The 27,607-nt window shown below is 35.7% G+C and overlaps 1 protein-coding gene across 4 annotated transcripts in view; it reads left to right on the forward strand.

Annotated features, from left to right (window-relative positions):
- The window catches only part of EPHA6 (EPH receptor A6), an 887,146-nt gene that overhangs the window by 660,190 nt on the left and 199,349 nt on the right, over positions 1 to 27,607 (forward strand). For all 4 annotated transcript variants that reach the window (XM_004773009.2, XM_004773010.2, XM_045088243.1 and 1 more), the window contains one exon: positions 24,528 to 24,713. In XM_004773009.2, the coding sequence (XP_004773066.1) occupies positions 24,528 to 24,713 (186 nt within the window). The remainder of the gene's footprint in view (positions 1 to 24,527; positions 24,714 to 27,607) is intronic.

Below are 27,607 nucleotides of genomic sequence, written 5' to 3' on the forward strand. Positions count from 1 at the left end.
GCTCTTGTGTGTTTTGTTTTGTTTTATTTTGTTTTGTTTTCTCACCTGAGCTCTATTAGTCTGTTAGTCATTTGTGGAACCCCTGGTTTGAATTTTTGCCATCTTAAGCATTAAACTCATTCATTTGGTGTTTGTGTTTGTCCTCTGTAGGGGCAGATTTGTTCTATTTTCTAGCAGACTTCTTCAATTATACTATCTTCTAAGACTTCTGTTAAGCCTTTTTTTCTACCATTGAATTTCCAGATATTTCTCTATTTCATTATTTCTTTCAACATCCAGATGTTTCTTGATGGATGAAATATAACATATTGTCACTGCTTCTTTTAGTTTCCTTGTTTCTGTTTTATTATTTTTGCCTCTCTTTCATATTAGAAACTCTTTTCACATGTCCCTTGATTCCTGGCGTTTCATTCATATTCACAAATAAGGCACTGTTTGATGGTTCTGTGTGAGAATGTAAACATGTCTGCAGTAGGTGTCATTTTAGGTGGTTGGGAGATTATTTTATCGGAGATACTCAAATGCCAATATGTGGTTTGTATTTTCATTCAGAGTATTTATCATTTTTTAAAGAAAATAATCTTCTGATAGTTCACCGGAAATAGTGGTCAACTCTTCCTTAAAGGACTTCCAGGCTGTACCCTTGCCTATTTGGGGTCCTATGTCTCACTCCTGCCCTTTGCTGTAAGGAGTGCATCTAAGCCAAGAGTCCATCTATGTTTCCACCATGGGAAATTCTCTCAACAGAACAACATTGTCTCCCTTTCTACGACCTACTGTACCCATTAAATCTCCTCGGTCACTTTCTATCTTTAAAAATTGGAGGACCTCTCATCCACTGGAGTCCCATGTTCTTCTGTCCTTTGTCCTTGAGGGTTTATACCTAGTGCTTTCCTTTTCTGTTATTAGAGAGGCCTCACTGATGGAAAGGAGATAAGAATATAATACAGTACTGTCTTTAACCAGAATCCAAGACTACTGTATTTTTGATGGTCATGAGATAAGCACTGAAAATACCTCAAAAATAAATATGTTTATTTCTAATGTATTTATTTCTGAGTTTCTTCCTTATCTTTAACCCTTAAACCTCTTCCATGTTTTTCACAACATGAAGTAAGGGACCATTAGAATTGTTTCCTATGTATCTTCCTAGATAAACTTTAAACATTAAAAATCAATCAATAATCTATATTATTCAAAATATTTAAAGAATATGTTGTCTTTATGTTTAATTAATAAAAAGCAAGTGATGAATTGTTTTTATCTCAAGAGAGTAGCTACTGTATAGAAATGCCAGTTACATAATACATCAAATAAAGGCTTCTCTGTATATGCAGACCAAAGGGAATATATTTTAGTCTTTAGTTTTTCTGATTGTTGCTCTTTTCTAATCAGAAGAAACATGGCATCCATGACAAGTGACATATAACTTTCCTTTTTTTCCACTAACATGAACACTGTCACATTCATGGTTTTCCATGCAACAAAATCCTAAGCAACCATTTGATCCTCCATTATTTAAAAAAAGAACAAAGAAAAATAAACAATAAAAATACTTAGCATCTTTCTTTGTTATGCTTGCAGTCTTATATGCCTTCAAAAAATGCTTTCTGGAAGTTTCTGAAAATTCTACTGTTTATTAATCTCAATTTCAAAGAGTTATATGATATATATTTTTGTATTAAAAATGTATTTCTCTTCACTTCTTTCTTCCATTGACCTAAATTTAATGTAAACAAACAAACAAACAAACAAAAATACCTCTTAACATCTTTTCCAAATACTACGTGGTTAAACTTAGGAAATACTTGAAACATGGTAATATTGCAGCTATCAGTCATTTCTTGAGCTTTTAATCTAATAAATAAGATTAGATGTTGTTCATGTAGCTTTAGCAGATACTCTTGCAGAGCTTAAGTAGTAGAGTTGAACCCATTATATTCCCTCTCCAACATGAGAGGAGCCATCTAATCTTGGGTGACTCCTGATATTCATGACTACTTTGGAGACATTGAAAATAATATAGCCTTACATTTTGAGTTGCAGGTACCATACCAAAAGTATAGATTTTAAATGGATTAAAAATCTAAGGACCTGCTTAAATATGTTTCAAGAATGCCAGATTGGTAAGAACATTCAGGGCCTGTATTCCATGTACTATTTATATTCTTAAGGACAAAGGGATGAAAGCAGTAACCATCCCAGCAATGAGAGTGGTCCTTGTGGATGTAATGGAGAAGCATGTGTTTGTCTCTCACTAATATTCCAAAATGTATGGATGTTTTCTGGACATCTCTGAATTAACTAATTCTAGTATTATCAGTGGATCATCTAAAGAAGTTTGAAGGTCCTAGTATTTTTAAATTTTTTTTTAAGTTTCATGATTTAGTAAGGTGTGAACTAATTTATATTAAATAATTAAAATTGTGCCTAATACCCATTTAGTTATTATCATTTTCACATAATAGGAAACAAAAGTATATTAAAAAACAGAAGTTTTTCCTAGTTTTAAAATGGCCAGACTGAAGCTGAAGTTTTACCTATTCTAACACATGGTAAGCAATATTTTCATAATTTCTAAGGTGGCATTCACTATAAAGGATGACAATTCTGGACTTTAACTTTTTACATCTCTCAACAATGAGATGTATAGAAACATATTCCAAACAAAAAAAGCAAAACTTAACAGTAGTAATACAATCAGAACTTGAAAAAAATCTGCCAATGTAGTAGAAGGTTTTAATATACTTCCTTTAATAATTGCTAGATCAACAAGAAAAAAATCAGTGAGGTTAGAGGATGTGAGCAATACAATTAACAAATTCTGTCTGATGAGTATAGAGAAGAATAATAAACCTAAATTTGCAGCATCCCATTCTCTTTAAGTACACAAAATATTCATGAAAATTGACTATGTACTAGGCCACAAAGCAATTTGCAACAAATCAGGTTTTATGAAATATATTTGTAACCAAAATACAATTAGGTTAGAAATAAATAATAGAAAAGTAACTTTATAAATAAAAGAGCTTAGAATGCGCCTTTAAAATTTCAGATTATTTTAGTATAATTAAATAACATATAAAAACTTCATGAGTTCTTCTAATACACATTTGAAAATCTCTAGAACTAAATAATAATGATAAGGAGGTGGGTGGGGAATGGGGTAACTGAGTGATGGGCATCAAGGAGGGTATGTGATGTGATGAGCACTGCTTGTTATATGCAGCTGATGAATCATCATTGAGTCATCTGAACTAATGATGTACTGTGTGTTGGTTAGTTGAATTTAAATTAAAAAAACAAAAACTGCATCTTCAAATGTATGGGGAGCAACTAAAGCACTTTTAATCTACTTCAAAGGTAGATATATACCGTTAAAATGCTTGGTTTAGAAATGAAGAATGCTAGGGCGCCTGGGTGGCTCAGTGGGTTAAGCCGCTGCCTTCGGCTCAGGTCATGATCTCAGGGTCCTGGGATCGAGTCCCGCATCGGGCTCTCTGCTCAGCGGGGAGCCTGCTTCCCTCCTCTCTCTCTCTGCCTGCCTCTCTGCCTACTTGTTATCTCTCTCTGTCAAATAAATAAATAAAATCTTTAAAAAAAAAAAAGAAATGAAGAATGCTAAAAATTAATGAGCCAAATAAGCATCCATCTTAGCAATTTAGAAAAAGAGAAATACAATAACCACAAAGAAAGTAGAAGACGGAAAGAGTAAAGGACAAAAACAATAAAATCAAAAGCAAAACAGCAGCAAAATAAAAATGTTTCCTTAAAAATATTAACAATATTATTAAGCTCTGAAAAAAACAGATATAAATATGAGGTATAAGTAAACAATATTACAGATAGAAAATGATAACCACTACTGATAAAACAAATATTTAGAAGCAGTAGGAAAATATAAGTTTCATGACAGTAAATGCAAAAACTAGATAAAGGGACAAGTTTCTATAAAATTATACATTGCAAAAACACATGAGGAATAGGAGGAATAGGAACCTCCATTGCCCTATATTCATTACTTAAACCATATCAGTCATTAGCAACTTCCCCCCCCCCAAAGGAAATTTCAGATCCAAACTCTGAGGGTTTAGAATGTTTTACCAAACATAAATTCAAAAAACAGATAAATCCAGTTTTACACAAACTCTTTCGTAGAATATTAAAATTTTATTCCTCAGACAAAACGGAGCTGAAAAAAAAGTTGATTTGTGTTTTGGGATTAATGAAATATGTGCTGGGCATTTTTCTTTGGTTAAATGTATCATTGAATAAGTATTTTCACTTCTTTTGACTTTGTTTAAGTAAAAATATTTTAAGTGCTACGGCACCTGGGTGGCTTAGTCTGTTGGCACCCTACTCTTCACTCTAGCTCAGGTCATGATCTCAGGGTGATGAGCTCAAGCCCTTCATTGGGCTCTGCCCTGAGTGTGTGCTGGGCATGCAGTCTGCTTCAGAATCTCTCTCTCCTTCTACCCCCCTCACCACACTCTCTCCCTAAATAAATATTTTTTAAGTGCTTATTGCTCAGCTAATGTGATGGAGTGAAATTATAACAAATTTCAAATTGCAAAAATATTGCTCTATAATGCTTATAATAAAAAAATTGATGGTAAATGCTGATTGAAAAGAAAATAATAGAAAAAATTGGGACTTCAAAGCTCTTTAAAAAGGGACTTGTTAAAATTAGTTATAGGATATGTAATAGCATGGAAACTACATGTATAGTAAAGCCTTGAACAACACAAGTTTGAACTGCTCAACTCTATTTATAAGCATATATTTTTACAGTACAGTACTATAAATGTATTCTCTCTTCCTTACTATTTTCTTAAAATATTTTATATTCTGTAGCATACTTCATTGTTAATGCATGATATCTAACACATATAGCATACAAAATACATGCTCATCGACTATTTGTGTTGTTGGTTAGGTTTTCAGTCAGTAGCTAAGTTTTGGGGAGTCAGAAGTTGCATATAGCTTTTTGACTGTGTGAGGTAAGCACCCCTAAGCCCCACATTACTCAAGGGTCAACTGTACTGTGATGGTCAGTGAATATGATTCTTAAGTATACACAGAAAAATACTATATATTATGACTACAACTTTATGAAAAGAAAATTTAAACTTTATGCTTAGGAAATAAGATTAGAAAGATATACACCAAAATGAGATTGCATTCCAGTTATTTGTCCTATGGATTTCTTCTCTTCTTTCAAGTTTTTGATCAAGTAAATTTTCTCATTTTAATATCATTGAATTTGGGTTGCTTCTTACATTTGATAACATCCATAGTTTAATCAGCAGCAGTTTTTCCTTCTTAGATTGTACATATAGTACATTCTGCAGTCTAGGACTGGGTGAAAATATCTTTTGAATAAGTAAAATAAAAAAGCATAAACTTTTTAAAATGATAAATATGATGAATGTCTTCTGAAAGAGAAAAATGACTGAATAAAATTTTACCTAAAAAAGAAAGGTTTACAGTAGTGAAAACATGAAAATAAACTTTCTAAATGTTCATTGTTTTATTAAACATCTGCCTCTTATTATCCCTTGAGAGTAAATAAGATCACATTAAAATGTCTAGAGTTCTGAATCATGGTTTAATTTACAGAGGTATAAGTGATTATATCTATTTTCTTTAGTTTAAAATAAAGTGATCTAATATTATAATTTTATTTATAAACGTTTACTAAACTAAAGCTGTGCTTCTATTGTTATTAAAAACATACTATTTTTAATAATTCAGGACACTTACTGGCTGTTGTAGTCAAAATAATTACCTATGAATATTTGGAAAGATGCTTTTTCTCTCATTTGTGAAAACATTTTGACCACTACAGTTGACAATCCACTAGCTTCTCTTAGTCATGCTTGTCTAAACACAAGCCCTCCACTGTGAATACTGATCACTTTTATTGCCTGACTGCATTCCAAAATGTCTTATTTGTGCTAGTGCAAGAATTCACACAAACTGGGGTAAATGATATTCTCTCATGGTTGCTGTTCAAATAAAACTTGAAAATGTTTAGTGCATATTTTCTCATAGACAGTTAAATACTGATAAAGGTGTCTATTGTAAGGATGTTGACTCATGAATTCAATGACCGTTAGTTACCCATTGTGTTTTCTAAGATAGACACTGGAGATTGAAATGAAGACAAAACCCCTGTGAGAGTTTGAGAGAAGTGATGTTAATAGAAGAGTGTTAAAGGGTGCATTAGAGAGTAAAAAATTACACTTAAAAGGAGGATATTTATCCAGGTTAAATAGAAGCTTAGATTTAAGAACTTGCTCTATGACAAGCCTTGTGCTAAGAACCAGCCATTATAACAAACTAGGGGCTTAAAAAACACAAAAACCATTTTTCTGTCAGAAGTCTAAAATCAGTATCACTGGGTTGAAGTCACGGTGTTGACAGTACTGATTCATTCTGGGAACTTATCTGTTTCCTTTGACTTCCAGCTTCTAAAGTTTACCTATATTCCTTGGCTTGTATCCCCTTCTCTATCTTCAAAGCCAGCATCATGTATCAAGATAGCTCTCTGATCCTCTCACCTCTGTTTTTATTATCACATCTCCTTCCCTGACCATCCCTCCTGCCTCCCTCTTCTAAAGACCCTTTGTGATTATGTTGGCCCCACCTGGCTCACCCAGAATAATCACATCTAAATCATTAACATAATACATCTACCAAGTCCCTTTTGCTATATAAGGTATAATGTTCACAGGTTCTGTGCATTAGAAAGTAGGGAGCCATAATTCAACCAGTTGTGGCTACTAAACAAATTAAGGGTTGAAGATGAGAAAAGGGGTTTTAAGTGATGCTGTTGATTGAATAGCATCTCCCTAAATTCATATGTTGAAGCCCTAACTCCCGACCTGACTGTATTTGAAAATAGGTTTTATGGTTTTAATTAAGGATAAACAAGGTCCCAAGGGTGGAGTCCTAATCTGATAGCACTGGTGGTTTTAGAGGAAGAGAGAGAGAGAGAACAGAGAGCTCTCTGGCCACATCAAGGAACAGCGATGTAAAGACATAGAGCAAAGATGGCTGTCTATAAGCCAAGGAAAGAGCTATTACAAGGAACTGAATAAGCTGGCACCATGCTCCTAGACTTGCCAGTTTCCAGAACTGTGAGGAAATAAATTTCCATTGTTTAAGCCACCCTGGTTTTGATAACTTTCTGTAGCAGCCCAAACCGACTAGTACAGAGGATGATGATGAGATGGCCCCTGGGAAACTTCCAGGTGGTTACAAAAATGTAATGTTCAAGAAAGAAGTCTGAGCTACATGTTTAGATTTGGAACTTCACAGCCAAGAGACAGTAGTTGGTGGCAGTGAAAGACATTACCTGTGATAGATGGTGTATATATTGAAAAGAAAATATAGATGAATAAAGAATCATTTGTTTCTAGTAACACTGTTATCCAGGGCAGACTGCTCAGCAGTCTGATTGTGGTAGGAGGAATAGGCAGATGGTTGAATTGGTCATGTGGGGTGGTGGGGGGAGTGTAGGGGGTGCTTGGGCAGGTGGACAAGTAGAAATGCCAGGTACATTTACACCCCATAATTCTGCAAAACACATAGATAATGTTTTATAGATAAGGAAACAGAGATTTGATTCCAGACAAGGAAACAATGACTTGAAGACATTGAGTAACTTTCTCTCAGTCACAGAGAATTTTTTAAATTAGATTTTATTTCTAATGCTATTCTTTTTTTTTTTTTTAAGACTTTTTATTTATTCATTTGAGAGAAAGAGAGCAGGAGCAAGTAAGAGTACAAGCGAGAAGGAGGATCAGAGGGAAAGGGAGCCAGAGGCAGGGCTCCATCCCAGGACCCTGGGATCATGACCTGAGCCAAAGGTAGATGTTTAACTGACTGAGCCACCTAGGTGCCCTAATGTTATTCTCTCTCTCTCTCTCTCTTTTTTTTTTTTTTTTTTTTTTTTGGTGGTATATTAACTTTATTACATTTTCTTTCATTCTTTTTTTTTTTAATTAACATATGATGTATTATTTCCCCAGGGTTACAGGTCTATGAATCATCAGGCTTACACAATTCACAGCACTCACCAATAGCAATAGCACATACCCCTCCCTAATGACCATAACCCAGGCACCTTATTCCTCTCCTCCCACCCCCATCAAAACTCAGTTTGTTTCCTGAGATTAAGACCCTCCTATGGTTTGTCTCCCACTTTGGTCCCATCTTGTTTCATTTCTTTCCCTCGTTACCCTATGACCCCCTGCCCTACCTCTCAAATTCCTCATATCAAAGAAATCATATGGTAATTGTCTTTCTCTGATGGACAGATTTCGCTTGGCATAATACCCTCTAGTTCTATCCACATCATGCAAGTGGCAGGACTTGGGGTTTTATGATGGTTGTTATACCACATCTTCTTTTTCCATTTATCTGTTGATGGATATCTAGGTTCTTTCCATAGTTTGGCTATTGTGGACATTGCTGCTATAAACATTTGAGTGCACGTTCCCTTCGGGTCACTACCTTTGTATCTTTACGGTAAATACCCAGTAGTGCGATAGCTGCTGTTTTCCAGAGTGGTTGCACCAGCTTGCATTCCTACCAGCAGTGTAGGAGAGTTCCCTTTTCTCTATAGCCTCGCCAGCATCTGTCCTTTCCTGGCTTGTTAATTTTAGCCACTCTGACTGGTGTGAGGAGGTATCTCACTGTGGTTTTCATTTGTAATTCCCTGATGCTGAGTCATGTTGAACAAAAGCTTTTGATCTTGATGAAGTACAAGTAGTTCATTTTTGCCCTTGCTTCCCTTGCCTTTGACAATGTTTCTAAGAAGAAGTTGCTGCTTCTGAGGTCAAAGACGTTGTTGCCTGTGTTCTCCTGAAGGATTTTGATGGATTCCTGTCTCATATTGAGGTCCTTCATCCATTTTGAATCTATGTTTGTGTGTGGTGTAAGGAAATGGTCCAGTTTCATTCTTTTGCATGTGGCTATCCAATTTTCCCAGCACCATTTGTTGAAGAGACGGTCTTTTTTCCATCGGACATTCTTTCTTGCTTTGTCAAATATTAGTTGACCATAGAGTTGAGGGTCCATTTCTGGGCTCTCCATTATGTTCCATTGATCTATGTGTCTGTTTTTGTGCCAGTACCATAATATCTTCATGATTATAGCTTTGTAATAGATCTTAAACTCTGGAATTGTGATGCCCCCAACTTTGGCTTTCTTTTTCAACATTCCTCTAGCTATTAGGGCCTTTCCTGGTTCCATATAAGTTTTAGAATTATTTGTTCCATTTCTTTGAAAAAAATTGATGGTATTTTGATCGAGATTGCATAAAATGTGTAGATTGTTTTAGGTATCGTGGACATTTTCACAATATTTGTTCTTCTAAGCCATGAGCAGGAATGATTTCTACTTCTTTGTGTCTTTCTCAATTTCTTTCACAGGCACTTTACAGTTTTCTAATACAAATTATTTGCTTCTTTGGTTAGGTTTATTCCAAGGTATCTTATGGCTTTGGGTGCAATTATAAATGGAATAAACTACTTAATTTCTCTTTCTTCTGTCTTGCTGCTGGTGTATAGAAATGTAACTGATTTCTGTGCATTAATTTTATATCCTGACACTTTCCTGAATTCCTGTATGAGTCCTAGCAGTTTTGGAATGGAGTCTTTTGGGTTTTCCGCATAAAGTATCATATCTTCTGCAAAGAGTGAGAGTTTGACTTCTTTGCTGATTCAGATGGCTTTTATTTCACTTTGTTGTCTGATTGATGAGGCTAGGACTTCTACTACTATGTTGAATAGCAGTGGTGATAGTGGACAGCCCAGCTGTGTTCCCGACCGTAGGGGAAACGCTCTCAGTTTTTCTCCACTGAGAATGATATTCACTGTAGGTTTTTCATAGATGGCTTTGATGATATTGAAGTATGTATCCTCTATGCCTACACTATCAAGAGTTTTGATCAAGAAAGGATGCTATACTTTGTCAAATGCTTTTTCAGCATCTAGTGAGAGGTTCATATGGTTCTTGTTCTTTCTTTTATTAATGTATTGTTTCACATTAATTTATTTGTGGATGTTGAACCAACCTTGCAGCCCATGAATAAATCCCACTTGGTTGTGGTGAATAATCCTTTTAATGTACTGTTGGATCCTATTGGCTAGTATTTTGGTGAGCATTTTTGCATCCGTGTTCCTCATGAATATTGGTCTGTAATTCTACTTTTTGGCAGAATCTTTGTCTGGTTTGGGGGTCAAGGTAATGTTGGCCTCATAAAATGAGTTTGGAGAGTTTTCCTTCCATTTCTATTTTTTGGAATAGTTTCAAGAGAATAGGTATTAATTTTCTTTAAATGTTTGGTAGAATTCCCCCTGGAAAGTCTTTGACTTTGGGCTCTTTATTTGAGGGAGGTTTTGATGAATGCTTCAATCTCCGTATTGGTTATGGGTCTGTTCAGGTTTTCTATTTCTTTCTGGTTCAGTTGTGGAGGTTTATGTGTCTCTAGGAATGCATCCATTTCTTCCAGATTGTCAAATTTGCCTGTGTATAGTTGCTCATAATATGTTCTTATAATTGTTTCAATTTCTTTGGTGTTGGTTGTGATCTTTCCTCTTTCATTCATGATTTTATTAATTTGGGTCCTTTCTCTTTTCTTTTGAATAAGTCTGGCGAGGGGTTTATCAATCTTATTAATTCTTTAAAGAACCACCTCCTAGTTTCATTGATTTGTTCTGCTATTCTTTTGGTTTCTATTTCATTGATTTCTGTTCTGGGCTTTATGACTTCTCTTCTCCTGCTGGATTTAGGTTTTCTTTGCTGTTGTTTCTCCAGCTCTTTTGGGTATAGGGTTAGGTTGTCTACTTGAGACCTTTCTTATTTCTTGAGAAAGGCTTGTATTACTATATATTTTCCTCTCCAGACTGCCTTAGCTGGGCCCCAAAAGTTTTGAACAGTTGTGTTTTCATTTTCATTTGATTCCACAAAGTTTTTCAATCCTTCTTTGATTTCCTGGTTGACCCATTCATTCTTTAGTAGGATGCTCTTTAGCCTCCATGCATTTGAGTTCTTTCCAACTTTCCTCTTATGGTTGAATTCTAGTTTTAAAGCATGTGGTATGAAAATATGCAGGGAATGCTCCCAATCTTTTGGTACCAGTTGAGACTTGATTTGTGACCCAGGATGTGATCTATTCTGGAGAATGTTCCATATGCTCTAGAGAAGAATGTGTATTCTTAGGAATGAAATGTTCTAAATATATACATGATGTCCATCTGGTCCAGTGTGTCATTTAAAGCCCTTGTTGGTCTTTTGCCTAGATGATCTGTCCATTTCAGTGAGGAGGGGTGTTTAAATCCCCTACTATTATTGTATTATTGTCAATGTGTTTCTTGATTTTGTTATTAATTGGTTTATATGGTTGGCTGCTCCCATGTTAGGGGCATAGATATTTAAAATTATTAGATCTTCTTGTTGGACAGACCCTTTAAGTATGGTATAGTATCCTTCCCCATCTCTTGTTATAGTCTTTGGCTTAAAATATAACTTATCTTATATAAGGATTGCCACTCCAGCTTTCTTTTGATTAGCATGGTAAATTGTTTTCTACGCCCCTCACTTAATTCTGGAGGTGTCTTTTGGTCTAAAATTAATTTCTTGCAGACAATGTATCATTGTGTCTCGTTTTTTTTATCCATTCTGATACCCTGTGTCTTTTGATTGGGACATTTAGTCCACTTACATTCAGAGTAACTACTGAAAGATAAGAAATTAGTGCTATTGTATTGCCTGTAAGGTGGCTGTTATTGTATATTGTCTCTGTTTCTTTCTGGTCTGTTACTTTTAGGCTCTCTTTTTGCTTAGAGGACCTCTTTCAATCTTTTTTGTAGGGCTGGTTTGGTGTTTGCAAATTCTTTTAGGTATTTTGTTGTTGTTTGTTTTGTTTTTATTTCTTCTATTGTCAGTGACAATAGAAGAATTTCTTCTATTGTCAGTGACAGCCTAGCTGGATATAGTATTCTTGGCTGCATATTTTTCTTGTTTAGTGTTCAGAATATACCATGCTTGTCCTTTCTAGCCTGCCAGATCTCTATAGATAAGTCTTCTACCAATCTAATGTCTCTACCATTGTATGTTACAGACCTCTTGTCCTGAGCTGCATTCAGGATTTTTCTCTTTGTCACTAAAACTTGTACATTTTACTATTAGATGATGGGGTGTTGACCTATTTTGATTGATTTTGAGAGGGTTTTTTTTGTGCCTCCTGGATTTTGATGCTTGTTCCCTTTGCCAAATTAGGGAAATTCTCTGCTATAATTTGCCCCAATATACCTTCTGCCTCCTCTCTCTTTCTTCTTCTTCTAAGGTTCCAATTATTCTAATATTGTTTCATCTTACAGTATCACTTATCTCTAGAATTCTCCCCTCATGGTCCAGTAGTTCTTTGTCTCTCCTTCACTCAACTTCTTTATTCTCCATCATTTGGTCTTCTATATCACTAATTCTCTCTTTTGACTCATTTATCCTAGAAGTAAGAGCATCCATTTTTTATTGTAACTCATTGATAGGTTTTTTTTTTTTTCATCTGGGTTAGATTTTCATTCTTTTATTTCTCCAGAAAGAGATTTTATTTCTCCCCCCAAAATTATCTAGTATCTTCCTGCTTTTCTTGAGCCCAGCTAGCACCTTAATAATTGTCATTCTGAACTCTAGTTCTGACATGTTACTAATGTCATATTGATTAAGTCCGTTTATGTCAGTACTGCATCTTGTTCTCTCTTTTCTTTTCTTTTTTTTTTTTTTGAGGTGTTTTGTCACCTTGTCATTTTATCTTAATAAGAATAGATGAATGAGAGAACAAAATACTAAAAGGGTAGCAACGACCCTAGGGAAATATACACTAACAAAATCAGAAGAGACCTGAAACCAGGGAGAGAAGAATGGAGGATAAATATATATATCTATAAATCTATCTATATCTATATCTACAGATTGGACTGCTGAATAGAAGAGAGCCACACTCTTGATTTTGAGTGTATTTTGGACTGTTACAAGAAACTGCCTCCAAAATTCTAAAGAAAGAGAAACTTATATATATACAAGAGTAAGGGTAAACACGTTGAAGGGATGGAATATGACTGAAAAGATGAAAATGTAAAAAGATTCTAAAAAAAGAAATTGATAAGAAGTTGGTTGAAGGAAAAAAAAGGAGGAAAGAATGTGATCAGGTTGGAGACTAGAGCAAAGCCATGCACTAGGTTTAGGGTATATTTTGATCTATTAGAAGAAACTGTATCCCAAAATTTTAAAGAAAGAAAAACCTATATGTATACAAAGTGAGATTAAATACAATGAAGGGATAGAATATAACAATGAAAATTTAAAATTTTTTAAGAAGTTATTGATAAGATGAAATAGTTAAAAAGCATTAAAATAGAAAAGAATTTTTTTTAAAAAATTGAATAAGAAAATAATAAAATTTTAAAAACTTAACTTTGAAAGACTAAAGAATCGTGGGGGGAAAAGCCATGAATTCTATGTGCTATATTCCTGTAGCTCTGGAATTTTGCAGTACTCATTGACTGGTGAATTTGGTCTTGGCTGGATGTTCTTGTTGATCTTCTGGGGGAGGGGGCCTGTTGCAGTGATTCTCAAATGCCTCTGCCCAAGGCGGAATTGCATCACCCTTCCTAGGGGCCAGGCTGAGTAATCTGCTCAGGTTCGCTCTAGGGAGCTTTTGTTCCCTGAACACTTTCTGAACAGCTTTGGAGGGCAGGAATGAAAATAGCAGCCTCCCAATCTCCGGCCAAAGAAGCTGAAACCTCAGGGCCCCCCTCCTCAGGGCACCCTCAGAAAAAACAATCACTCCTATCTCCCTGGTCTGCGGCTGCACTCTGAGCTCACCCACCCTGTGACCGAGCATTTCTATCTCTGGCGCACATCCCTGTTTGGAGTCTCCAAACCTAGCAGATTCCTCCCATGCACTCCCACGCTGCTCCTCCCAGAGGAGGAAGGAGGGCATCTCCTCAGATCTGCCACTTGTGAGGTCCCTGCTCAAAGAGCAGTGCCCTGACTGTGCCTTAGATCATGGTTTAAGATAAGCCCGAGCAGAGAAACCTCTCTTCAGCTGTCTCTGCAACTGGTTTCCCCACTCCGATCCATGGATAATCTGCCATACTCAGGCACCCCTGGTCTTTCTGTGACCCTACAGGTCCTGTGACCACACTGTCCCCCCCGAGGGCTCCACCCCCCACTTAGTCTCTGGAGTGACCTACCTCAGGGGAGCAGACTTCTAAAGTTCCAATTTTGTGTTCCATTGCTCTACTGCTTTCCTGGGGCCAGCCCCTCCCCCCACAGTCTCTTGTCCCATCTGTCACCTCATGTTCACTTATCTGCATGTCCTACCTTTCTGGAAGTGGTTGATTTTCTGTTTGTAGGATTGCTGCTCTTCTCGTCAATCTCCTGATGAGTTTGTAGGTGTTCAGAATGGTTTGATTGCTATCTTGCTGAACTCCTGGGACCAAGTGATACTTGGTTTCCTACTCCTACTCCTCTGCCATCTTGCTCTCCCCCCCATGCTATTTTTATGATGCCAAATGGAGAATCAGTTTTGATAGATCATCACACAGAGTTTTGAAATGCAAATTTTGGGGTCTAAAGAGGAACGCTTTCAATATTTCTTCAGGCAAGAAAGGAAGTGGTGTGAGAGACAATCTGGTAGAGACTAATACACTGGATTAAAAAGGTGCTCTGGGGAATAGGATCAGTGTTTGAAAAATCAAAATATTGTGAATAAGAGTATTCAGTAGATAAATAATGTACTGAACTTATGATGTCAGAAGAAGAGAAAATTTTAATCTCCTTGAGGACAGCATTGCATTTGGGAGCATGTTTTAGCAGAATAGAATAAAAAGTAGGAGGTACAGATTTCTACTTTTAGAATGAGTAAGTCATAGGAATAAAAGGTACACAGCATAGAGAATAAAGTCTGTGGTACTGTAATAGTGTTGTATGGTGACAGATGGTGGCTACACTTGTGAGCACAGCATAACATATAGATTTGTCAAATCACTGTTGTATACCTGAAACTGATATAACATTGTGTGCCAAGTATACCTCAATTGAAAAGAAATAATTTAGGTTGCCTGAGTGGCTCAGTTGGTTAAGAGTCTGCCTCCATCTCAGTCCCAGAGTCCTGGGATTGAGCCCCACATAGAACATCCTGCTCAACAGAGAGCCTGCTTCTCCCTCTCCCTCTGCCTGCCATTCCCTCTGTTTGTGTTCTCTCTCTCTCTCTCTCAAATAAATAAATAATCTTAAAAGAAAGAAAGAATTAAATTCAATCAATAATAAATAATCTTGTGCTTGAATCATGAAATTAAATCCTCAACCCCTCCTTGATGATGTACCCATAAAGTTTAAGCATATGGCAGTTTTATTCATTCAACAAATTGTTGAGTACCTATTTGATGCTAGGACTCTTGCTAGGTGCTGAAGTATAAAGACCAATAAGATATGGTCTGTGTCCATTTATCTATTGATGGACATCTGGGCTCTTTCCATAGTTTGGCTATTGTGGACATTGCTGCTATAAACATTGGGGTGCCATTTCAGATCACATTTATATTTTGGGAGTAAAGAAGATGTAAAGCATATATATATATATATATATATAGTATGTATATATATATATACTTATATGTACATACACACACACACACACTTACACAGTGGAATACTACCATCGAAAAAATGAAAAATGACATCTTGCCATTTGCAACGACCTAGGTGTAGCTAAAGCATATTATGCTCAGTGAGATAAGTCAAGCTGAGAAAGACAATTATCATATGATCTCATTCATATGTGCAATTTAAGAAACAAAACAGAGGATCATGGGGGAAGGAGGAAAAAGGTAAAACAAGACAAAATCAGAGAGGAAGACAAACCATAAGAGACTCCTAATCATAAGAAACAAACAGGATTGCTAGAAGGGATGGGGCCTTGGCAGATGGGGTAGCTGGGTGGTGGACATTAAGGAGGGCACATGATGTAATGAAAACTGGATATTATATAATACTGATGAATCACTGACCTCTACCTCTGAAACTAATAATACATTACATGTTAATTAAATTTAAATTAAAAAATAAAATAAAATGGAGAGAAAGGGGGAGTCTTGTAGTACTAAACACTTACCCGGTGGGATCTCCATGTTAAGAGTGTGAGAATTGAGTTGACTTGTAGGACACCAAGCTGGTGTAGAATTGCTTCGTGGTGATGGGAAAAAATCCACACACTGGAATTTGGAGTAGAAGTATATCATAGATTTGGCTACTCCTGCCTTACTTCAGATGCATCATGATGCTACAAGAAGCCTATTGTCATGTAAATATTTGTTTTTAATACTAGTTTTTATTGTGATATGCCCAGCAATGTTTAAACATTTTCCCCAAACGCAATCATTACAATTAATACTGTAATATTAATATATCATGTAAATTTTTAAAACACAAAATGAAAATTGTAAAAGATGAGATATAAAAATAAAAAAAGGATATGGTCTCTGCTTTTAAGATGTTTAAAGTTAGTAAGGAAAAACATAATGAGTTAATAGTTGAAACCAAGAGACACTAGCACTAGAATCATAGTTGATCCAGGAAAACAGGGAAGCATGAAGCAAGGAGCAGTCAACTCAGACTTTTAAAGGAATGTTTATTGTACTAGCATCCTTAAATTCTTATTAATGAATCAATCAGATAATATTTTCTTGTCAGCTGTTGCCAGCATGTTGACTCACTCTCATGTGTCCTAATAATAAAGGCAGAATTTTATTGAAAAGCAAGCCCTGTAACACAATGAAAGTCCCCTTTTGCCTCAAGTAAATAAACAAAGACAAATTTTTATCAAATGCAGGGCTTTGTTTGACAGAAATAGATGTGTTTGCCAGTAGACAGCATACATGCATCAACATCAAATGCTGTTTGGAAAGTGCATTGAGAAGCAGCACTGTAGGCATGACTGTGATTACAGAAGTTGGCCACTCCAGACAACTGACTGGGCTGTGAAATTGGATGCTGATTATGAACAAAAGGGCCCATCATCTAGGAAGTTAGTGTGGAGAAACACTTCCATGCACAAACAAAGCATGAAAATACAATGTAACTTTCCAAATATTGGGGCAGGGGGCAGAGATGAGTGCACTGAAGTCAAGAGTCAACTTTTCAGCCATCTGGAATGATTGCATTCTTAATGCTTCTGGATTGCTGTCTTGCATCCTCTTACTATATGCACATCACAAAAATTTGAAGGAATTATGTCATTAAAAAAAAAAACAAATAAAAAGAAGCTATCTCATGTGTGGGGGAAAAAATAGATAATATGGAATAAGGTGTTATTTAATTCATTCACTGAAAAAATCCTTACCTGCTGTTTGATGAGGAAGTTAAAAAAGTCTTTCTCAGGTCTTAAAGAAATCCTGTTTCCTGACCTAGATTTTAAGAGCCTCGCCATGAAGGATACTTAGAATAACATATTTAACATTTCTACTGTGGATCCAGCATAATTTGAGAAGATTCAGTGGTTACATGGAAACTTTTTAGGACTCAAAAAGCTTTGCAAGTATTTACACCTTAATCTTTATCTCTCAAAAAGTAACTAGGTGGTAGATATTTAAAACCCCTTTCCCCAAAGATACTAAAGCAGGAAGAAATAATGTGACTTCCTCTAATACCACAAAACAAATTAGTGGTGAAGGTGTACATAGAAGCCCTACTTTCTAAGAACCTTTCCTCTCCCATGTCTTAATCAACTCTTCCTACTGAGAAATCTTGTTAAACATGAGAAATCTTGCATCATGTTGAATTTTTCTGTGAAGTTGAATCAGAAGCGTTCAATATTAAATATGATTTCAACTGGTGTGAAATTATAAAATTTCTGAAAATTGTTGTTCTCTTTCACTGTAGAAGGTATGTATTGGGAAGAAATCCAATAGAATTTCATAAGTGCCTGAATACAGTTGGGTAGTTGACCCCTCTGATAACATTAAGAATAATGGAATTTACCTTAGGTCCTGAAGAGACTAATAAATCCCTCTAGAATTAAATTAAAAATTAGCTATATGTTTTTCCTTTATGGGTCTTCTTTTTTAATGTCTTTTTAAATATGACACAAAGATATTCTTCCTGTTGCCTTCAAACTCAGGAAGGAAAGTGGAATATGTACAGTTAAGTTTAAAAAAAAACTGAATGCAGAAAATATTGAGGCATCTCTCAAATGTACACAATGAAAAGAAAGCAAAGGAGACTATGTAATTTTTTTTAAAAAGTTACTATATTAGAAAAATCCCTGTACTCAAAGTATCCCAACTATGGGTCTAGATCTACCCCCCCAATTTATTCATTCTGTTCATTCAACAAATATTAAGGAGTTGTTTGTTATGTTCTAGGTACTATGGATACAACAAAAGATAGAGATGTCAAGGCCCATGCCTTTCTGACTTATAGTTAACCTGGTCAAGGCGATATTTTTGAAATGGAGCTATACATACCAAGTGTATAAGGTTATTAAAAATGAATGTCAAATAATCAAAAGTGCTATACAGTAATATGTTATACTAATACTCTCAAGGCAAAGATCGCAAAATCACACTATAGTTGAAAACTAGGGTTTATTGTTCATTTCAGCAAAGGAAAACACACAGCATGTAGAACTATAGTGTGTGTCAGTAAGGGAATGTTAGATGAAACCTATTATAGGATTTGGGCTTTGATTGGATGATGTGGGAAATCTAAGGAAGCAGAAGTTTGCTCTAAGATGAGGTGCTGTCAGAAAGCAGCAACAATTCTGTAATTGAGTATGTGCTTGGGTTTTTTTATATTAAGTATTTTTTATCGTATTTATTTTTACTGACATATATAGTTGACACACAATGTTACATTAGTTTCAGTTGTACAACATAGTGATTCAATAATTGTATATATTATGCTATATTCATTACAAGTGTAACTACCACCTGTCACCATACAACACTGTTACAATACCATTTACTATATTCTTTATGCTGCATCTTTCATCCCTGTGGCTTATTCATTCCATAACTGGAAGCCTGAGCCTCCCTTAATCCCATCTCCCCACCAGTTCTCCTTTGGCTATCTCTAGTTCTCTGTATTTATAGGGCCATCTCTGCTTTTTTTCTTTATTCATTTTGTTTTTTAGATTCCATACATGGGTGAAATGATATGGCACTTGTCTGACTTACTTCACTTAGCATAATGCCCTCTAGGTTCATCCATATTGTTGCAAATGGCAAAATCTCATTCTTTTTGTTAGCTGAGGAATACCCTGTTGTGTATATATACCACCTCTTCTTTATCCATTTGCCTATCAGTGGACACTTAGGTTGCTTCCATATCTTGGCTATTATGAATAATGTTGCAATGAACATGGGAGTGTAGGTATATCTTCAGTACCCTTTTTTCATTTGGGGATGGGGGTAAATACCCAATGCTAGAATTATTGAATCATGTGGTATTTTTATTATTTTAATTTTTTTTTAAATTTTTTATTTTTTATAAACATATATTTTTATCCCCAGGGGTACAGGTCTGTGAATCACCAGGTTTACACACTTCACAGCACTCACCAAATCACATACCCTCCCCAATGTCCATAAATACAAATGTAGTGATCCAAAGGGACACATGCACCCGAATGTTTATAGCAGCAATGTCCACAATAGCCAAACTATGGAAAGAACCTAGATGTCCATCAACAGATGAATGGATCAAGAAGATGTGGTATATATACACAATGGAATACTATGCAGCCATCAAAAGAAATGAAATCTTGCCATTTGCGACAACATGGATGGAACTAGAGCGTATCATGCTTAGCGAAATAAGTCAAGCAGAGAAAGACAACTATCATATGATCTCCCTGATATGAGGAAGTGGTGATGCAACATGGAGGCTTAAGTGGGTAGAAGAATAAATGAAACAAGATGGGATTGGGAGGGAGACAAACTATTATTTTAAATTTTTGAGGAGTCTCCATACTGATTTCCATAGTGGCGGAGCTAATTTGCATTCCCACATAGAGTGCTTTACTCTGTTGATGTGATTGAGATCCTCACCCTAGGACCATGGGATGCCAAACACACAACACCTTTCATTAGGCAGATGAGATTGGTTGATATTTATTAACTGTATGTATTCAGCCCAGGGGTGAAGGGGACACCATACAGGGCCACCTAGTGGTTATACTTGAGAACCTAACAAATAACCAGAGGGCTGTAACAGGATGTAGAATGAGGCACCCCTGGTTCCCTTAGGAGGATGTGATTGGCTTATTTGAATCATTCTACAGACTAATAGGAAAGTGGAACCTGCTATGCAGGGATAAGGAAAAACAATATCTGATCCATTTGATAAAGAGGGATGTTTGGCTGGAAGACCTTATGTATGGGAGCAGAGTGGAAGGGAGAGACTTTGGGAAGGTTATTTGAATCCTTCCCAATTTCCACCAGATATTAAAGCAACACATAATATTGGGCTTTAATTTTAGGACTTACACTACAGTATCTTAAAGAATTTTATCTACATGGAGGGGAGACTAGAACAAGAATAAGGTTATAACTGGTAAAGAAGCAGCAGCTACTCATTTTAGCAAAGAGGTGGGCATATTTAGCATTTTGGCACGTGATGTTGCCTTTCTTTGTCATTGCTTAGGCAAAATTTTGCCTATCTCATTTTATCATGCTCTCAGGATGACCTTGTCAAGTCTGGTATAGTGTGTGATAGGAGAATAACATAGCCCAGCTCTGAAAGCGAGGCCAGATTCTGATTGTAGAGCAGCTAATTTTTTTTTCTTTTTCATTTGGGAAGGAAGGTAGTAGGGATTAAGTTCTATCGATCAATCAGAGGAAGTTTTTTAAAGGAGGAACCTCAGATCTTGGCCTTCACTGCTACTAAGCCATCCACATAGAGAAAGACTGAGGAGGATGGAGACAGGGAGGAAGGGAGACAGTTTGTGGAGAGCATTCCTGTCAGAGAGAAACAGAAAATGTGAAGAGCAAAATACCTCATTAGACCTGAGAGATATGTTCCAAAAAGCCACTGGGAATGTGGCTCTTTTCTTCAGTGATGCTCAAGGGGTTGGAGGTAGGGGAGAAACAGACTCTCAGAACATGGAGAAGAAAAGTTTGGAAAGCCTCCAAGAAGTTGTGAGATGACAATCATCCAAAATGTATGGTCCCTCACTACCTCTACCATTCTCCCAGTTTTATTTGGTTAGATAGACTTTATATGGAAAATCCAATACTAATTGTTATAGCATAATAACAAAATGTTAACTGTGATTAACATCCCGGCTGGCAAAAAAGAGTGGTTATAAGCATGGACCATGAAGTCAGACTTCCTGCGCTCAAATTATAGTTTTATTACTTTCTAGCTATGTCACCATAGATAAGTCATTTAGCTCATGTATCTCAGCTTCTTCAACTGTAAAATGAAGAAAATAATGGTACCCACCTCAAAGGTTTGTTGTCGAGGTTAAAGTACATATTTAGTTTTTAGACCTGACTCATGGTAGTAAGCACTGTATAAGAGCTACCTGGGTAACAATGATGGTGAAAATGATTGGAAAGGAAAAATATCTGAGGTTAACACCATATTCCTATAGTCATGAGTTATGATGGACTAACCAGGATATATAAATGTCTATACATCTTATTGAGGAATGATTTATCTTATTTATGGTTATATACAGGGCCTCCACTCTTGCTGCAAAGACAACAATATAATAGATCAATCTTTGGTAATATCTTAAATTATGCATTTAATTTTAAAAATTTTTTTCCTTGCTGTCTGATATGTTTGATACAGGCAGGCCTACCACAGATAAGGGTTTTAATAGGTTCTGTGACTGAATTTTTTTGGATTTTCCTAAAGAATGTGCTAGGAGTCTCAGATCTTTAATTGAGGCAACCATATTTAGTGTCACTGAAATAAGTGTGATAACAGCTTGATCGTGCAAAGTTTGACATGAAGAAAACACCTGCCTGGTGATAATAGGATACATGAATTTCAGACAACAGAAAACCAAAGAAAATTACCACTCTGCCTGCCTTGATCAAATAACAACAGATTTTTCTGTTCATTTCACTATATTCAAAAGTTTATTTGGATTATTATGAAATGTTAACAGAAAATCACTTGGATTATTGGTTCATGGCAGGTGAGGAGTTTTAACATATTGCTAAGCTTTTAGATTTACTAGCAGACTTACTAAGGCAAGGTAAAAGAAAAGAAGAAATTCCTGTCTTGTTCTGGATATTCATATGACAAACCACAGTGATTTGAGAAGGAATTTCAAGTTAGTAGGCTTGGGTATATCAGACATTAACTTAAATGTATGTACATACCTTTTCTTTCAAGGTTCAGAGCCCTTCGAGGTTGAACGTCTCTATCAACTGCCATTTTTTTATGTCTGAGTGAAAATCTTTTGAAAAATAAAAATATATATATATTACAAACAAAACTGAAAAACTGTTGCTTCTTTTCCCTGTGAGCATAAGAACAGGTTGAGAGCATCATTAAGCAAAAAAGATATTTCTTGTTTGGATGTCAAATTAAACAAGATTTGTAAAACTCCCATATCATAGGCTCTGAACTTAGGGATCCCACTGTAGTCTGTGTTTTCTGTTTGCTTATTTGTTGGTTTAACATGTATAGAGTAAAGCCTCTTGTTAGACTGCTTTCTATTTCTAATGGACATGTTGCACATAATTTGAGAAGCAACATTTTGGCTTGTTTCCTTCTTACATTGTTTTTGTTTCTGTTTTTTATTTAAACAATATCCTAGCATTTATACCAAGAAGTACTTAATATTGATATGGAGTCAATATTAGCTTAACTATAATGAATTGCTCCAAAGAAAATACAGATAACTGAAATCTGTGATACTACAAAAATTTAATTTGGTCCTCTACACTCATATTTACATTGCATTGAATTATTAGCCAGAACCTCTAGCTAATAAACCAATTGGGGATTGTTTAATTTTCATTTTTTTGACCATTCCAAAGATCATATAACTTAAAGCACATGAATAACGCTTTACAGTTGACAAGGACTTTTACATGTGTCATCACTTTTGATCTTCCTAATATCCTTACAACATTACAGAATTATGGAAGGTTTTATTAGTATCTTCACTTTCCAGATTAATAAATTGGTGATCAAGCATCATACTTTTAAGTAAATGAAGGTAGTTGGTCTCAGAAAATTTAAGTCTTGAATTTTAAACTTTATTGAACTTACTGAATTTCACTGAGAAAACGTCCAACCTTCTTCCCCACGATAATCCCTCTAGTCATCCCTGTGTCTTTATGGCTTCCAACCTTTGAAATTTTGTCTTCACTTTTCTCACTCTCTGGAATGTCACTGTTTTTCTTGAATATCCAAATATTGCACCCATCACTCAAGGTCTAGCAAAAGTTTGACCTGCTACAAGAAGTCTTCCAGAACCCACCGTTTTACAGAGATTGGTTCTTATGTTCTTAACGTGCTTTACTTATATTCAGCTAAACTCTTCTACTCGATTATAAGCTTCTAAGAACAGAGACCGACTCGTATTCTTTGAAACTCACAGCACTCTATCACTGGATATACATGTAGTAAATTAATCATAAATATTTGGCTATTATTCCTTACTATGCAATGAAATCATTGTTGAGCCATAGATCATCCTACTATATCTGCATTGCAGCCATGTAACTTGTAATTTAGTTTGTATAATCACCTATTATAGTTGAGGTCAGGGTAGTCATTTCAATATGTTCATATACCAATTGACCCATGCATTGATTTCTGATGGTAGTGAAGCTCAGACATATGGCCTAACAGGGACAAATCCACTACTTTGCCTGATGGATTCCCTGAATAGAGAGGCATTTGGCCCATATATCAGTACTAAGAATAGGAACAGGAAATGTTATGCAGCGATTGTTTTTCTATGGAATTAAATTAACATCACCAATTCTGCTAGTCATAATTTTTCTAGAGATCAGGGAGAACTATCAATGATAGTTCCTGTCCTACCCCATAGGAAAATGCATTCCATTATTCATTATAAATGATGCTGATCAAGGGGCGCCTGGGTGGCTCAGTGGTTTGGGCTGCTGCCTTCGGCTCGGGTCATGATCTCAGGGTCCTGGGATCGAGCCCCGCATCGGGCTCCTTGCTCCGCAGGAAGCCTGCTTCCCTTTCTGTCTCTCTCTCTCTCTCTCTCTCTGCCTGCCTCTCTGCCTACTTGTGATCTCTGTCAAATAAATAAATAAAATCTTTAAAAAAATGATGCTGATCAAGTATATTGTCATTACAAATTCAATTTATAAGAAAGAAATCTCCATGTGGAAATGACACCCTTGACAGTCATTATGTTAAAGAACAAAAAGATGCTATCATATGACAAAGGCACTTCTTCCGGATGTAGGTATTCTGTTTAAACAAACAACTGCTTTTGTTCTTATTTTAAGGAGAATTTGGAGAAGTCTGTAGTGGACGTTTGAAGACACCAGGAAAAAGAGAGATCCCCGTTGCCATTAAAACTTTGAAAGGTGGCCACATGGATCGACAAAGAAGAGATTTTCTAAGAGAAGCTAGTATCATGGGTCAGTTTGACCACCCAAATATCATTCGACTAGAAGGTGTTGTGACAAAAAGTAAGTACTGATTTTCTTCATGACTTCTTTTATGTATTTCTATCTTGGTTCCTTAAAAAACAAACAAACAAAAACTTAAGAGCAATACCACAGCCATTAAGGGGATAGTTTAATTTCTGATATCATCCCTCAGAGCCTTGATATTTGGCTATGACATTATCAGGGTTTGCACTGGTCACCAAACAGCTTTGAAATGGTATTTATTACCTATAAATCATTTGTTATTTTAACTTGAAGTAATGAATCAAAAATAAAGTATTATATATTTTTCCTAATCTCCATAAGCTATTCACTTCTTCTAAAGCTGTAAAATTTTAATATGAGTAGAAGAAACACTTTGAGTATTTTGGGTCATTAAAGTAAAATATTTCTGTTTAGAAAAAATCTCATATACAAATATAGATGTTTTATCTGAAGTAAGACTTTTAAACATGGAACCCATCTACAAAATGCCATTAGATTTAAATTATTATAATTTATATAAAATGGATATAAGAATTGCAACTTTGAGAAAAAATCCCGTTTTTATAGAAATAGTGGGATCAAAGCCATTCCTTTGAAGTCTCTTCAAAATACAAAATTAATCTTACACTCTAAGAAATAGATTGCTATATAATCACTTTTATTTGAATAATGATAGCACACAAACCTTAACTACATTTCTCCTTATTTTATTCACTAATGAACTATAACAAATAAAACCTAACAGAGAATGGCATTGAAAAGACTCATAAAAAATAATCTTTGAGACACATTTTTTCAGAAAACCAAAATTTCTTTTAAAACCATTTATACAAAATTGAAATTTCATGTCATATTTGAAAGCAGGAAAATATAAAAACTTATGAAAAACATTAATTGGCTATGTCCTCCTAAGTCTTTCTCACAAGGCACTGACCAACATTTGGACCAAAGGGAACAGAAGAGTATCGACAGCCTCCATAGTCTGAAAGACACAAAAGCGCTTTTTTTTCCCTTTTTATGGTTTTCCATTTTTTTAAGTTTTTATTTAAATTCCCGTTAACATATAGTGTAATATTAGTTTCAGAAGTAGAATTTTGTAATTCATCACTTATGTATAACACTGAGTGTTCATCACAAGGGCCCTCCTTAATGCCCATCCCCCACTAACCCATCCCCCACCCACCTCTCTCCAGCAACCCTCAGTTTGTTCTCTATAGTTAAGAGTCTCTTACGGTTTGCCTTCCTCTCTCTTGATGACAGCTGTTGGACTGGTCTGTTACTTTAGTGACTGTAATGGTGCCTGCCAGCATTTATGTACTTCTGTTGTTCTCTCCATCGATTCTGGGCTTGTCCATGTGACTGGCCTTGGCTAATGGGACATTTAACACATGTGATGAAAGTGGAAGTATCTTACATGTCTGCACTTTGGAGCCTGTCCTCTTGCAACACTCCTTCTTGTAACCCAGCCTCCAGTTCTGAGCAAAGCCAGTCCATATGGTGAGGCATCAAGCAGTACTGCAGAGAGGAGAAAAGCAAGACTGTCTAGTCAACAGCTCTATCTGCACCCCCTGCAGACAGCCTGAATGCCAGGCTTGAGATAAACCATCTCAGACATTGCAACCTCTCCCCACTAACACCACCACCACCTACAGATGGCTGTAGTTGCTGTTGAGATCTTGTAGAGCAAAGGAACTAACTGCCCAGCTCAATCCAGTCAACCCATAAAATTGTGATAGAGGATAAAATGACTGTTGTTTTAAGCCACAAAGTTTTGAAAAGTTAGAAGTCTACTCTTGCCACTCAAGACTTGTGCAGCTTTAAATTATTTGCCATCTTTAGCCTTTACTTCCACATCTATAAAAATAGGGCCAAAATAGTTCCTACTCTAGGTTTATCCAAGGCGCGATTATTGCTAATTGTAAATGTAGGGGTGCCGGGTGGCTCAGTGGGTTAAGCCTCTGCCTTCAACTCAGATCATGATCACAGGGTCCTGGGATCAAGCCCTGCATCGGGTTCTCTGCTCAGCAGGGAGCCTGCTCCCCCCTCTCTCTGCCTGCCTCTGCCTTGTGATCTCTCTCTCTGTGTCAAATAAATAAATAAAATCTTTAAAATAAATAAATAATAAATAAATAAATAAATTTGTAAGTGTATACAGCATTTAGCATAGGATGTGTTATAATAAACAACATTAAATGGTAGCCGTCACTGGTGTTATGTGCCAGGCACTTTACACATATAGTTTACCATTTCATTTTCATAGTAACTACTGTGATTATCATCCACTGAAGCTCTGACTAATTAACCTGTAGAAAGACCTCTAACCCATAGTTAGTAACATGGCAGGTATTCAAGCTGAGGTCTTTTTGACTCTAAAACCCATAGGGTCTGTGTATGTGTGTGTTATGTGTGTGTACGTGTGTGTGTGTTGGGTTTTTTTCCTATATCTATATATATATCTATAAATATATTTCTATATTTTTCTATATCTATATTTTTTCTATATCATTCAGTGAATGAACCAGTTTTATACTTTTAATTATCTTTATCTTATCTGAATTAAATAGCATTAAGTAAATGACAATCTGAATAAAATGATATAGTACTAGTTTTTAAAATCAAATATTTAGGTTAGTGAAATAAATTACTTCTAAAATGTAAAATTTGGAAAGATCCAGCTATACCACAATAGCTAGCAAAGACTATAATCTAAAAGAGACAGAAAGAGAGAGAAGAAATAGCATGTTAATTATTTTGTTTTTATTTTCTGACTTCCTTGTCATTAATTTAGCATGAACTTTTCAAGTCATTCCTTCCATCTTATATCTCTCTGGAAGGAAAAATACAATTTTAAAGTTGGCTTCTACATCTTTGCATATCTGCAAAGCATTTAAAATAACAATTTAAATATAATATTAAAGTCCTCTTATGTG

Source organism: Mustela putorius, unplaced genomic scaffold (assembly GCF_011764305.1).
Source record: "Mustela putorius furo isolate JIRA1106 unplaced genomic scaffold, ASM1176430v1.1 tig00003834_pilon_pilon_pilon, whole genome shotgun sequence".
NCBI lineage: Eukaryota > Metazoa > Chordata > Mammalia > Carnivora > Mustelidae > Mustela > Mustela putorius.